This window comes from Channa argus, chromosome 5, assembly GCF_033026475.1.
Source record: "Channa argus isolate prfri chromosome 5, Channa argus male v1.0, whole genome shotgun sequence".
NCBI lineage: Eukaryota > Metazoa > Chordata > Actinopteri > Anabantiformes > Channidae > Channa > Channa argus.
In genome coordinates, this window is record NC_090201.1 from 14,739,108 (window position 1) to 14,754,154 (window position 15,047).

General features: G+C 39.6%; 2 protein-coding genes across 5 annotated transcripts; both read left to right on the top strand.

Annotated features, from left to right (window-relative positions):
* The first annotated feature begins 1,318 nt into the window (after nucleotides 1–1,318).
* Nucleotides 1,319–6,653, top strand: cdkn1a (cyclin dependent kinase inhibitor 1A). Of its 2 annotated transcripts, none has more exons than XM_067505562.1 (3): nucleotides 1,319–1,567; nucleotides 4,266–4,719; nucleotides 4,805–6,653. In XM_067505562.1, the coding sequence occupies exons 2-3, from the start codon at nucleotides 4,275–4,277 to the stop codon at nucleotides 4,858–4,860; spliced, it is 501 nt and encodes a 166-aa protein (XP_067361663.1). In that variant the 5' UTR covers nucleotides 1,319–1,567; nucleotides 4,266–4,274; the 3' UTR covers nucleotides 4,861–6,653. The 2 variants fall into 2 exon arrangements, with proteins under 2 accessions (XP_067361663.1, XP_067361662.1); XM_067505561.1 differs by lacking the exon at nucleotides 1,319–1,567 and adding an exon at nucleotides 1,628–3,728.
* A 1,222-nt stretch (nucleotides 6,654–7,875) lies between these two features.
* tmcc2 (transmembrane and coiled-coil domain family 2) lies at nucleotides 7,876–13,242 on the top strand. 3 transcript variants are annotated; one of them, XM_067505163.1, is made up of 5 exons: nucleotides 7,876–8,182; nucleotides 9,911–10,306; nucleotides 10,623–11,239; nucleotides 11,575–11,710; nucleotides 12,257–13,242. In XM_067505163.1, the coding sequence occupies exons 1-5, from the start codon at nucleotides 8,180–8,182 to the stop codon at nucleotides 12,554–12,556; spliced, it is 1,452 nt and encodes a 483-aa protein (XP_067361264.1). In that variant the 5' UTR covers nucleotides 7,876–8,179; the 3' UTR covers nucleotides 12,557–13,242. The 3 variants fall into 3 exon arrangements, with proteins under 3 accessions (XP_067361264.1, XP_067361265.1, XP_067361266.1); XM_067505164.1 differs by lacking the exon at nucleotides 7,876–8,182 and having other exon boundaries at nucleotides 10,170–10,306; nucleotides 10,507–11,239; XM_067505165.1 differs by lacking the exon at nucleotides 7,876–8,182 and having other exon boundaries at nucleotides 10,179–10,306; nucleotides 10,579–11,239.
* Nucleotides 13,243–15,047: the final 1,805 nt, after the last annotated feature.

Consider the following 15,047-nt stretch of genomic DNA (forward strand, 5'->3'; position numbering starts at 1 on the left):
TACAAACAAAACATATTCATCATATTTTTTCTTAAATAAAGGTACATAAGTATCACTTGCAAAATACTAAACCTTTTGTAGCTGCTGGTTAAGGTGAAGCAAGTGTCAACAATTTATTAGATAATCATGTTTTATAATCAGTCATATACTACAATTAACTTTGACACCATGTAAAGTAACAAAATGGACACAAGTACACACTCAATACTGACCTAAAAAGTCAGTACATGCTCTGAAATTTACTTTAAGTACAAAGGTACAAGTACAAGACATTCTGGGCATGACTTCACCTGAGTTTTTGATTAGAAAAATGAGTATTTGATATTAAATGCTGTCAATAACATCTTTGTGCAAGTCTGGTCCAGATGTTTATATACAGATTTGGGTGATTAATCCATAATAACTCATAATTTATTGGTTAATAAAAGTAACTGTACCTAAAGCTGACACATATACATATTACAAATATATTTCCGTCTTTACTGTAGTGTACAAATAAAAGCAAAATATTATATACGATATATAGCTGGCTGCAAGAACTGTATATATATTATATATACCATATACCAATAGTGTTAAAAAAGGTAATTACAATTTTTTTGCCAACATGATATTTAATGTATCCAAATATTCCCTGTAAATGCAATTTCACTTCAAAGGAATGCAACTTCCACCTAACCTAATAACTATGTGCATTCAGCTAGTACAAATATTCTTAAGTAAATAAGATATTCCAAAATATTCTTAAGTAAATATTCAGAAGTAACACAAAATGGGTATTTTTTAAAACGTTATATTAGAATCATGAAAATTACAAAATGCATCCCCCTTAATGAAAATTTCATTTTAATTTCTGATAAACTAACCCTTTTACTAATATTTACTTACATTATATTTAATCAAATATATTCTTAATTTTACTTTTTTAACTTGTCAAAGTAGGGGATACAGACTTTTGCACCAAACTTTACATGTACTTCAGCGCCTTAGTACCTTTACTACCTTTAAAGTAGTAGTTACTTTATCCTCAGTTACAGTTATTTTTCTCCACTGTGTCAAAATAAACAGAAACTGAAATAGTGTCTGGAATTATGAAACCCAGTAGATCTGCTGGAGCTGGCGGCCACTGTGAAGGTGTAACCGGGATACTGCACAGTCATCTCCTGTCGTCTGACATGCGCACTGGCAGCCAGGCGTGGGGAGGGTGGGCCGAGCCGCTCTACACTATGCTAGAATTTCCTATCTACCACAGCCAACCCTCACGTGTGCTCATGTGTTTACCGGGCGAAATCCACGTGTGAGCGTGCAGACCCCGCCCAGAGGAGGATCCCCGCACATCGGAGTTAACAAAAGCCAGTGTTCACGTATGTGGAAAGACTTGAAGAAATTACCAAGGTGTAACCCAATATTTTGTTCTATTTATTCGAAAGGCAGGGTTATATAACATCAGTTTTTACATCCGAGCTGGTGGGAAATCGGAAACAACGAGAGTTCGACCAAACAGACGAACATCCAACAGGTCTATAATAAGGAGGGTTTTATTGGATTGTACTGCTGTCATCTTAATGTAAGTAAAATGAGTCCGAAGTGATGCTTTAAATATATGTATTTTATTCATGTGTTTTGTCTGAGGTAAATGTCTGTAGCCTGTAATAGTAAGTCACTCGTAGAAAAGCTGGCATAACGTTATAGTAGTGTTGTTCTGCCAGTCTAACATGGATGGAGGTGTCTACAGCAGCACCTTCTTTTTCCACCTGATTTGGGATCGTGTTGATCGTTCCTTTCAGTTTTTCTTGTTTCATTTTATCATTCAAACCTTAAACGATCGCACAAGCTTGTTAAGTTGTATTTATCTGCCTGTGTGTTGTGTATGTGTGTGTGGTGACGGTGAGAAAGCAACAAGCAGTGACAGCCCAGTTTGACGGCTCGACACGAGCTCTGGTCTCACGTGTGCTGGGATAGTAAACTGGGCAGGATGTCGGAGCCGGACCCGAAGCACCCGCTGCTCATGTAGGAGTCGCTCTCCCGCCACAGGCTTGAATTTCTCCTCCCTCCCTCCACCTCCCTATGACGTCGTTAAACGCGTGAGGCTGGGGGTGGAAGTCCTTGTTGTGACACTGCAGCGCTTCAAAAACTACTGTACCGATTCACCCCAAAATAGAAGAGTTTTTAAATGTGATTTTCTACAAACTTACTACCAATTAAGACTATCCCCCCATCTGAACTTTATTCAGGTCCATAGTTAGGTAACAGCTCGTAAGGGAGGGGACAGAAAAACTAACTAATGATCATTGTTCAATTTATCTCTGTCACCCATTGTACCTGGTGAAATGACCCTAAAAAAACGTGACCTCAGAGACTCCTTCATCCTTTCAGAACAGTGTCTGTCACACTGTGAAAAGTTGCTAAAGTTTTACTTGACCAAGCTTCTTATTTTTCACACTTAATAATTTGTGTAATAGCCATAAAAAGGAATACATCTAATAATACATCTATATATATAGTCTACCTATTCATTAAATATTATGAATAATCATATTCAGACACCAATAATGTTAAGGAGACAAGACAAAAATTTTGACATCAGTCTAAAAATGAAATAATACAACTTGTTAACAGTTTATCTGTAATTGTTGTTGATGTTTTTTCATTTATTCGCATTACGTTTAAACTTTTAGGTTATGTGTTATTTTCCTTCGGTTTTGTGGAGCTAAGAATTTGTGAACTTAACTCAATCTTTCTGCTCTGTGCTGTATGGCTGCAGCCAAGTTAGATGATGGAGTAAGAGCTCTTTTACCAGACAAGGACCCACATTTACACGTTTATTATTTACTTTAATCTACAGGGGTCCATCTGGAGAATATGTTTTACTGTTGTTTAGAACTATTAGAACCACATTAGAACATTAGAACCACCTCTACATCTTCACCACCCACTCTGACCTCAACAATAAACACTTTCAACTCAAAAACTGATAAATTATAACCTTGTAAAAGTAGGATTCTTGGCAGACCTGCTGTATTAGACTGAATGATGGGGCCAATGTGTGTAGATGTGAGTTTGATATGATTGTTGCCAGAGCTGCTTCACTGTATTCTGTATGGTCCTGCCAAATCCTAATAGAACAGATTCTCCGCAGTTATAAAATGCAACAGAAAACTCCATTATTGACCTTTATTATTACAGTAATTAAAATGGCCTCTCCTCTCCTTCAGCAATTTAGTTGTATATTTAGGGTGGTCTGTTGAATGTTCCCTGAAATGGCAATCCTGCCCCGCCCTTCCTTGATGTCTGTAAGGGCTTATTATTCTCCTGGGACATGGCCTATTCCTTCCTGTAGTATGTACAGTCGTGTGCCACATCTGTGTGACCCTGACAGTAGTTTGGATCATGGTGCATTTTGATGTGATCAATGGATGTATAAATCCTACATCTTTGTTCTGATCTTTGTTAAGGGAATACCTCGTTCTGGGAGGTTTGTGTGTTGCCCTGTTGACCGTCTGTTGTCGGTCTGACAGTGCCACTTAGTGGTCATTTTGTGTGTCTGCATATGTTCAGATGTCCTCTGCTGAAGACTTGTCCTTACATGTCTGCGTAAGATTATGTCCAGGCATGTACCAGTGATTCACATTGTGAGTCACAGACTTGTTATAAAGAGCTCTCCAGTGACACCAGTCTGAGATGTTTTGCTGTGTTCACTGAGGAAGCTTGAACTGGTTAGGACAATGGTAAGCCAAATGCTACTTTTAAACTTGTATGCATGATAGAAGTAAAATCTATCATATTCAGCTTGTGGTGGGTGTTTTTATGGATTGGAATTTAATTATGTTCCAAATATTAGAATTAAATTGGTGATTTCAGAGATTTCAGTGATTAAGTTTAACTGTGTATAATTAAATCATTATTTTATGTCTGAGAATTAGAGCTGCAAAAATGAGTTGACTAATTAATAGGCAAATTAATTGTTTTCTGCTTTAAAGATGTGAGGATTTGCTTGGGATCTGGCACATATGATAATAAAACAAAATATTTTGGGCTTGAAAAAACTAATAGATCTCTTGCCTATGGGAAATTACAAAAAAAGGCTATTTTCTTGTTTCATATGGGTCATTAATCTGTTAGTTAAGGAAATAATTGTCAGATGAATCAGTGAAACAGCTCAGTTGCTTGTGAGAACTGTCACCATCATTGTTTCAGCTGAAAATTATACTCTGAAGAAGCAGTTTTTTAAACTAACCGCCGGTCTCCTCTCTTGTGTCCTACAGAGTAGAACGATGGCTACTCACGGTCGGATCCTGAGTGTCTTGAAGAAGGGCCCTGCTCGACGAAACCTGTTCGGTCCAGTCGACAGAGAGCAGCTGCAGGTGGAGTACCAGAATGCCCTGCAGAAAGACCTGGAGGAGGCTTCACAGCGCTGGGGCTTTGACTTCATCTTGGATAAACCTCTGGAGAGCAGCGATTTCCAGTGGGAGGGTATTTCAGGAACCAAGGTTCCCCTGCTATACAGATCACATGTGCTTTATAGGGGAGATGCAAAAGGTCAGAGGGTGGCAGAGGCAACAGTTAACCCTACGCAAGGAAGGGCTGAGACATCACAGAGTGAGAAGGAGAATGTCCCACATACACCAGAAAGGTGTTTGCTCAACCTGGAGAACCTGGAGAAAACACCAGAGAAAGGAGAGAATGCAGGAGTGAAGAGGAAGCAGACAAATCTGACAGGTACATATTCAAATCGCACAAACAAAAGGAGTGGTAATTTTATGTTTATTAGCACAAGCTGATTCTCCTATTTTTTCCCCAACAGATTTCTATCAGGCTAAAAGAAGAGTAGTTTGGATGCCACGCAAATCTGGAGAGTGATTTTTGGTGCAGTTTACTGCAAAGGTGCAGATGTTCCAAGAGAAACACACAGACAGTACTACACTCAGGAATACTAAGCTATGCACAGACTCTGCCCGATCACTCATCGGGGGTCTCATACTCATTGTGAATCAGATGAAAACAGAAGAGACCTCGCCTATATGTTATTACTTTAAGTTTAATTAGGGTACTGTATTCAATCTGTGGGGGTTGGCAGTTTTCCCATTGGTATAAAGGGAAAATTTGAGCGGAGAAGATTAATATTAATCTCTCAAATCTGTGGATTAATACTTATTTGGATCAAGTGAATGTCAAAGTGTTAACTGACATTTCCTACTGTGTGTTCTACAGTGCTGAAAATGTCTCTACTTTGTAGGGACTGTGTAACTCTTGCAGAATGGAGATAAGATGGACGAACACATTCATGTACATCCTTGATACAGATCTCAAAATGGCTATGACAAAACTGCAGAATGACTGACTATGGTAGGATGAAGCCCTATGGCTCCTTTTGTTCACATCCACCAGTTTTTCTGCAAGGATGATGGCTAGGAGTGTTACACTTTATGAATCCAGCTGCACAGTCATGTTTTTTCTACCATCATGTACGCGCAGGAATTCAGATTTCCTGTACACGCAGTTGCTTTGCTTAGATTATGAATGACAGAAGTGCCATTATGTTCTTTGCTATCAATCTGAAGATTGACTTTCAAACCAAATCCAAACAAGTGCCCTTTCCAGACTCTGAGATGTAAACAGCTCCAGTAATGTATGTTAGGAATGTAGCACCCTGTCTTTGGAACACTTAAAAACACTTATGTTGAGGTTTATTTAGATATATATCGGATATTTATTGATAGAGTTTAATACAGCACTGTTAAGTAGCATAATCCAAAAAAATTTTCAGTATTGCACATACACTACATCTAATCTGTATTAATTATTTGAAGCTCAATAAAGGCAAACTAAAAGAAAGTGGTCTTATAAGCAAATGTTTTATGTTTTAAGCTAAAGCTACATGCTGTATTTTTTTGTTTGTTTTTTTTTTGTTCTGAAGCATAGTGCAATTCAACAATGTGTTTATTGTTTGCCTCAAAAAAAATAGTATGTTCTTTCTTGACACTTATTTATGTCTATGCTGGCAGATTGAGCTGCTATGGGTAATCTGAAAGGTTGTCAAACAGCATCACTGTAATCTCACTGTAATGTCTTTACAAAGGACAGTTTTGAAATGTTAACCCTTGAAAGTACAATGCTATTCAAATAACAGCATTACCCCAAACAATGAATGCACTTCTGTTTATAGATGCTTGTGCACAGGTCCTACGTGTTGTTTAGTGTTAAAAGATGCAAAGATCCTTATTTATTGTCAAATACTACACCTTGTATTAATGTAGTTTTCCATTAATTATTATAAGAATTAAAAATTCCAATAAAATGTTAAAAGAAAAATTCCTCTGGTTGTTTTATTGTGGTCTTTAGTGTTTCACTATTTTTTTAAAATTCTTTTTATTCAGTCATATTTTTGATTACTTTGACTCAAACACAGAGGTGGAAGTATGGTAACTTTTATTTTGAATGGAAACAGGGATGTGCATTTTTAATGGGAATACAGGTCCAGTATATTTATGCATGTGCGTAGCAAAACGGCTAAAAGTTGATTGGAACCATACACACTACTATGTTATAATGTATAGTTGTAGCTGGTCAACATTGATGTAATTTTAACTGTTTTATAGTTTTACATATATATGTATATTATTGTTCTGAAAAGTAAAAGTGCAAGTACATTATACTGTAAATGTATGTATAGAAAAGCTTTGTAATAAGTTACTAATATATATTTACTATGTATAAGTGTAACATATATGTTATGGTAAATGGTCGGCCTTTATATAGCGCTTTTCTACCTATTGGCACTCAAAGCACTTTTCAATGCTTCTTATTCATCTATTCGCACTCACAATCACACACACCGATGCGGGAGCTGCTATGCAGCTGGCCAACACTCACCTGGAGAAACTTTGGGTTCAATGTCTTGCTCAAAAGGACACTTTGAGGAGGAGGTGGGGATTGAACCAACAACTGTGACATTGGTGGCCTACCTCTCTACCTTCCTGCGCCACGGCCGCCCCTGCAGTCCTCTTATGTAGAAACAAATACGATATTTGCCTCTGGGATGTAGCCAAGCTGGAGTATACATTTGTATAAAATGGAAGTAGTCAAGGACAGTACAATCACTCTGCCACCAGCATTTAGGGCTATCACCAATCAACACACAGGAGACCAACAGAGGCAAATCATCAACAGGTAAAGTGCGTTAACAAATGGGTTCAGGCCACCAGTGAGTGAGTATGAATTAAATCAACAACTGAATCACAGGATAATTAATGTGCACGAAATAGATACTTCCACCATCACCATGATCCCTGTAACTTATTTTGGATGGCCATGGATGACACAGTATTGATTTCCTCTCTGAAACATATTTTAGGTTTGTTTTTGAGAAGGTGATGAAAGCTTGTTTTCATCTGTTTAATGGCTATCCCTACACAAACACACACATAAAAACAAGTGCAAAGAGACATGAAGTTGGGTGCACACAACTTTGAGTAGCCCTGAGTAGGTCTAACAATCCTCTGTTGTTGTGACAACATACTCTTTCTTTTGTTGTGAAGAGGAGAAAAAGCAAATTAAGAGAGTGAGTCACTATTCAGACAGACACTGTGTAGTTTGGCAGCACATCTGTGCAGCCGCACATCAGCAAACACTGGATGTATGTGTTCAGGTTTATGGGATAAAGGGCTCAGAGCAGCTCTACCACCGACTCTGCTGTGTTCTCTCCTCCCTCCCTCCCTGGATCTCTTGTGCTCTCAGCAGCACAGAGGTACCTGCACGCCTGCGCTAAGCTAAGCCCCCCCCAGCCCATTTTCGTCCATCATCTGTCCCCTAGCTCCCACGTCCATTATAAGGCTGGACAGCCAGCATTTGCATTTAGACTGAAAGAGAGAGGAAGAGTGGAGGGGAGAGAGAGTAAAACAGAGGGAGGCGGGGGGAGTTTATGACACAAAGAAGAGAGAGAGAGGAATAGATCAGAGCATTAGAGAGAGGGAGTGGGAGGCTGCAGATATCGATAGCATTAACAATGGAGCATTAGGATCCAGAGAGGTGATAGCCAGCCAGACAACGGCTGAGGGTAAAAATATTTGAGGAAAGGGGGTTCCTCCTCTTTGAGCACGGGGGGAGGAGGAGGAGGAGGAGGAAGATGGGCCTCGAACACAGACTTGCAATGGCACTGCAAAAATTGGATTAAAGCAGTATGGTAATGTTTATAATTTAATTTATTGCTGTGCTGCTTGTGTCTTATCCTCATGTGTCCACATCCTTGCTTGTTGACACCCATCAGCCGTCTCTTATGTCACAGTGTGTCTCTTGCCAACGGAGGAAGGTACAGGCATACCCTCCTCATGTTTTGTATGCCATAGACATCTGCCATCTCCATCCTCACCACAGTCCTGCTTCTCTTCCAACCTCCAGTAGCCTTTATTCATCACAGGGCATCACGCGTGCTTTTAAAAAAGTCAGCATTAGATGTGAGCATCATTGTAGCCATCACTCTCTGCTGTTCTCTTGTTTATATCTCTTTTCACTCGTCACTAGAGACTGCATCCATTCCTCGTACGAGCCATTGCCCTGCTACTGCATAAGCACCTCACTTTCTCTAACAGGATGAGGAAATTATTAACCACCAGGGATTGCAGTCATCTGTTTTTCTCTCCGTTACAATGTGTAACCTACTTTGTTTAAAAAAAAAAAAAAACACTGGCTCTTTCGCTTTGCTCTGGATGATATATAATAGAGCTTGTTCTCATTTCACACTGTCACGCAAATAGAATACAAATAAATCCTTGCACTATCCAGTCTAGAGAATTAGAGCAGTGGTATGAGATGTTTGGTGTCATGTGTCTGCCTAAGCTCATGTTAGCAGGGTGTGATTACAGTGTTTGGACGTCAGGCAGAGTCATTAAAAATCCCACCATCTGCCAAGCTTCACATATAGAAATAACACTGACCAGGGAATCCCCTCATGGATCCATGAGATGTCAGCACAGGATTATTGTTTATGTAGATTACAGTGTTGTGCTGTTTATTTTTATAATGAAGAAAATACAGACATTTAGCTGATGTCCAAATCAGATGAAAGGTTCTAGATCATGTATAAACAGACTTAGATAAATGAGGAGCACTTTACTGTTATTATTATCACTTGCTACACACCATCTTTGTTGTAAGTGTCCCACACAGCGTGATATTGCCTCCTATTGGGTTTCATAATGTATTTTCTGAGGAAAGAGGTTTTACAGTAACTTGGTCACAGTGAAGCTTGAGGTTGTGCAGGCCAGGAAGCAGTGTAATTATATATTATCTAATTAATGCATGATGGCCTTTCTGTACACTCTGTTGCCTGCACCAAATCAATTATAATCATTACAACAAAGTAACAAACTGCAAATGCTTTCATTTCATCATCAAGTGTTTACTGTTCCGTGTGATTCTACTTTCACCTAATAAGGTATATGGTTAACTGTGTATCTTAAGGGTCTGTAAGTATCTATTTCTATATCTTCTTTATTTACAAATCCACTAAGTGAACACTTTTTCTACAGTAATTTGGCTGTTGTTTAGATTGAAATTAAAGAGGTTTTCTTCAGGAGAAAAAGTTAAGAGCTACATATATCTGACAAATATAATTTTATGGAAAACAAGTAATCACAGAGGAGCTTGTCTATCATGGCATCATCCATTAACATTAAACCTACATTTACAATTATAATTTTCCTTGAATATTGTAGCCTGCTGATTTCTGAGTATAATGTTTAAAGAAATAAAAGACAAATAATTGCAGTCGGTCAAAGTTACCACGCTGGACAGTTTATGAGTCTCTCAAAATTGCTTGGCTTCAAAAATGATCACAATTCCAAATTTATTTGAAGTAGTTGTAGCATTCTTTCTGCCTGTGACTACATCCCATGTTCTCTCCTCCCATCAGCTGGACAAGAGCGAGGTGGCAACTCTAGGCCTACCCTCCACCACCAGCCATGGAGGCTCTGACAGCAACATCAGTGCCGATGGAGCAGGGGCTGCATCTGGGGTCACGGCAGGGGGTGCTGAGGGTTCGGGGGCAGGCGAGCCACAGCGCACACGTGTTGCACTGGAACACCTGCAGCAGAAGATCCTGAAGGTCACAGAGCAGATCCGCGTGGAGCAAGAGGCCCGCGATGACAACGTTGCAGAGTACCTGAAGTTGGCCCACAATGCAGATAAACAGCAGGCGTCAAGGATCAAGCAGGTGTTTGAGAAGAAGAATCAGAAATCAGCACAGACCATCGCACACTTGCACAAGAAACTAGAGCACTATCACAAGAAGCTAAAAGAGATAGAACAAGTAAGTGAGAAAGTGTGTGTATGTGCATGTGATATCATTAAATGTTGCTGTTTCTGCAGCATGACTGCTTTAAATAACCTGACTCAAACACATGTTCTATATTTGTGAGGGCAGTTGTGTGCAAATAGAGTGGTGATTCTAATATCCTAACACTTACTTAAACCAATGCATCATCCTGTGTCTCACCTAATTCTCTACAGGACCTGCTTTTCATCATCTATCTTCCTACAGTTCTGTCCCTTAAACCTAATCACCTCTCTCCTACCTCTAAGATCCTCCACTTCTCTACTTCCTCATTTCTCTTCCCTCTCTACAGAATGGACCAGCCCGGCAGCCTAAAGATGTCCTGCGGGACATGCAGCAGGGATTAAAAGATGTGGGGGCCAATGTTCGCGCTGGGATAAGTGGTTTTGGCGGTGGAGTGGTTGAAGGGGTGAAAGGTGGTGTATCTGCCCTCACTCACACAGCTGTGGTGTCCAAACCAAGAGAGTTTGCCAGTCTTATCAGGAACAAGTTTGGCAGTGCAGATAACATTGCTCACTTAAAGGACACGCTCGAGGATGGAGTCGGGGGCCACTCTGAAGACACCCCAACACCTCGTGCATTGAGTGGAAGTGCCACTCTGGTGTCCAGTCCCAAGTACGGCAGCGATGACGAGTGTTCCAGTGCCACATCCGGCTCTGGTGCAGGCAGTAATTCTGGTGGGGCAGGGGGAGGATGTGGGATGCTAGGGCCAACAATGGGGAGTCCCAGAATGGACGGGCACCACCACCACCACCATCACATGCACAGCTCTTGGGACTCTCTACTTGAGGGGCTGCAGGAAATTAAAGCCAGCCAGGCACACATGGAGGATGCTATTGAAGACATGAAGGGTCAGCTGCATAGTGACTACTCCTACATGACACAGTGCCTGCAAGAAGAGAGATACAGGTAGAGATCCCAAAAACTATTACTATTCCCGTGAAAGGCTAAAAGTATGTATTCTTTTAGTTAGCCAATCTTTTCTGCCCTCCTGTGACTTTCAGCACCACTCAAGATATAAATCTTTAATATCACAAATGAATTATTTCATTTTTGGAAAGTAGTCTCAGTAATTTATTTCTGAAATAGCTGGACATTGTATGATCACTCAAATAAGAGCAAAAAGAGTTTTTGGTGCCCTAGTGTTAATGCAGTGCTTCAAACAGTGACAAACACACTAACACACAGTTGAGTTTGATTTTATGAGCTTCAGAATATTTTGTATATTTGCACTGTATTTTCAGGTATGAGCGACTTGAAGAGCAGTTGAATGATTTAACAGAGTTGCACCAGAATGAAATGACCAACCTTAAACAGGAGCTTGCCAGCATGGAGGAAAAGGTGGCGTACCAGTCGTATGAAAGAGCGAGGGACATTCAGGTAAAAGTCTTTGAATTTACTTTAAACATTAAAGTGTACCTTCAGGTGTTTGAAAGTTTCAAACCTCTCTCAACTCGGATCACATCACTGATCAGATGCTTTTTGTGCTGCACCTGAAGCCTTACACTTGCAAAAAGGTGAAAGTTAAAACACTGGAAAAATGAAACAAACTATGAACCTTCTCCTAACTGATTACTGTTATTATTGTAACCATGATAACAAGGGTCTAGTAAGGTTCCATGGGCTGAATCTTTAAAACCCCTGACAACCTGGCTTCTGATCATAAGTGTTTCTCTTTAACATGAAATATTCATGACAAAAGAAGAAAAAGTTTTTTTTTTTTTTTAAATCTACTTCAGACCTTAACAGTCGAATCTCTTGGTTGTGACTGTGCAGTTGTAGTTTACCTAAATGTGACTGACAATAACCAAAATGCTGATTCTGAATCCTGACTAGTGCACAGATGTGACACCTAATTGTTCTTGCTTTTCTGGGCGTTTAATACAAGCTTTGAATCACAGTCTTTGTGTGGCTTTGTGTACACAGGAGGCCGTAGAGTCGTGCCTTACCCGCATCACCAAGCTGGAGCTGCAGCAGCAACAGCAGCAGGTTGTACAGTTGGAGGGAGTGGAGAACGCCAACGCTCGAGCTCTGCTGGGTAAACTCATTAATGTCATCCTGGCGCTCATGGCTGTACTGCTGGTCTTCGTCTCCACTTTAGCCAACTTTATCACCCCGCTGATGAAGACCCGAGCTCGGGTGGCCGCCACAATCCTGTTGACCTTGCTGCTGTTCGTCCTGTGGAAGCAGTGGGACTTTGTGGAGCTGTGGTTGCTGCCCAGCTGAATTCCCTGTGAGAAACTCCAGAGGGGACCAGAGCAGAGAGTCACAAGCTGGTTTCAACTCAGTGAGGAACATTAAAGGATTCAGAGCCTGAAATAGAATGAGACCCGCTGCTCTTGTTCCCTCTGAGTGTAAAGTGGGAGTACGAGGACAAAACATGGCACTTTTTGTTAAATACAAAATCGGGCCTGAATAGTTTTAAGAGCTGTTGACAGAGAAAAAAGACAAAAGACATCATCTCATCTCACCCGAATGTTTTGGTGTTGATGACCAATCATGGATTGCATTGCTGTCATCAAAAACTGCTTTTCTTGCAAGACAACTTTGGATGGTCTTCTTTAATTATTTATGATACATGAATTACTAGGACTAGATCAACATATGTCTGTAAAATGCAGATCATGTTTTTCCATAACCTTCACGTTGAAGCTATAGTTTATTTGAGATGAAACATTTTTTTCGGGAATGTGTTCATGCATGTCCTTATGTGTGCACTGAGTTGCATCTAGCTGGCATGAGTTAAAACTTAATTACAAAATGAATCTGATATAACTGTCATTTTGTTGTCAAAAATTCAGTGTGGATATGTTGTATCTCAGCTAATTGTCATCCCTTGTTTGTTTCACATCCCGATGTTAAGGGTTTTAGATGTATTTCTTTCTTTTTTCCTTATCTTGAAGTTAAAAGAAGTTAAAAAAATCTTAAACTCAGCATAATAATTCAATTATGTAAAATCTGTTTAGTCCATAACTGCTATTTCACAACCACTACTTTCAAACTGCTAATATCCAGTGTCCAATTAACTGGCATCTCAAATTGTATCCAAGTTTATATCCAGTTTGCAAAAAATATTGCTGTTTTATTAAACAACGTAAGAAATAAATGATTTCATATAATAGACTGATTTTGAAAACATATCTTTATGATCACTTATTAAGACCAGTGCTGGAATCAGACAGGGGCGAAAAAAATTCTAAAAGGCACCTGACACAAGCAAAGAACGACGATGTTGGATGATTTTTTTGGCCTTTGCTGTTTTACTGTGTTTGCTCTAGTCTTATTGTGGGGAAGCAGTAAAGGGCATGTTATTGTGTTTACTCTGCTATTAGGAACCTTACCTTACCATTTCTACTACAGGGGCACCTTAAAGAACACTTAATTGCATTAGCTTCACTGTGGGTTCACCTTATAGGGCACTTTTGCAGTATTTCTTTGTTCATGTGGGGCTGTCGACGCCCCCTGCTACCCACCAAATAGAAACAAGCATTATTTAAAATGAGTAGAGTTTAGATTATTTCGGGCAGCAGTGGTTAAGAGGTTAACACTGCCGCAACACGGCAAGAATCCAGTTCAAATCTACGTGCTGGCTGCGGCCTTTCTGTGTGAATTTTGTATGTTCTCCCTGTGCTTCCTCCAGGTACTCTGGTTCCCTCCTACAGTCAGAAGACATGTGGGTTAGGTTAACTGGTGACTGTAAAATTAACGTAGCAGTGAATGTGAGTGTGAATGGTTGTCTGTCTGTATGTCTGTGGGTTGGCCCTGAGATAGGCTGGTGACCTATCCAGGGGGTACCCTGCCTCTCATCCAGTGACAGCTGGAATAAGTGGTTAAAGACAACTAGTTGTTTTATTTCATAGCAAACTGAACGTGTATTTAGAATGTTACATTATTGCGTTTTTTCAAATTTTAGTCTAGACTAAAATTTAGTCTGAGCACACAAAGCTATCATTGTGCCTAATAAATGCTATTTTAAACTGAAACTATTGAGCTTGTCTCCAAATCAGCAAATACATTATATTTAAAACATGGGAACATCCTAAATGCAAACCTACTCACTTTGCTTTGCGTAGGTTTCCAACATTTACACATTTATAACCTCCTGCATTTTTAATACATACACTGATCAGCAAAAACATTAATACTGGTGGTCTTAACATTGTGGAGGACAAGGGTCAGTATGGCCGCTCTGAGCAGTCTGCAGCTACACAGCCCTATACACAGCAAAATCTGCAAAGATGGTAGAAGTACTCAAGAAAATGTGCAAATATTGGCCTTAAATTATCCACTACAAATACCACTTTAATAAAAATTTGACTCAATCAGATCAGTGTTGAGCTGCTTTATTATGGTTATCCCATAATATTTTTAATAAAAAAATCATAACATGTTTTTATAATAAAACCACCAGGTGGCATGTTTGGCTGATCCATGTATGTTAATGGGTAAATGAGTGAAGCTACACAAAAAATGCTAATAATTTGTATGAACTCTCTTTTGTATTCAAACTGTTATAGAGAAGCTAAGCACGAGTAACATTTTAAATGTGTTTTGTCTTTTTAATCATTACTGTCAGCCAAAACCCATTAACCATTACATTTATGACAGGTATTCTTACAGTACAAGACAGAACTCAAAGGGATCAGAGCTAGTGGCATGGCCACACCTGACCACTAAAAAGTAAGACATTCATCGTCATTAGATTGTTCCAACTTTT

Excerpts from the sequence above, each read along its gene's own strand:
- tmcc2 (XM_067505163.1), top strand. Across the intron at positions 10,307-10,622 it reads AGCTAAAAGAGATAGAACAA|AATGGACCAGCCCGGCAGCC; the intron begins GTAAGTGAGAAA and ends CCCTCTCTACAG. Across the intron at positions 11,240-11,574 it reads CTGCAAGAAGAGAGATACAG|GTATGAGCGACTTGAAGAGC; the intron begins GTAGAGATCCCA and ends CTGTATTTTCAG.
- cdkn1a (XM_067505561.1), top strand. Across the intron at positions 4,720-4,804 it reads GAAGCAGACAAATCTGACAG|ATTTCTATCAGGCTAAAAGA; the intron begins GTACATATTCAA and ends TTTCCCCAACAG.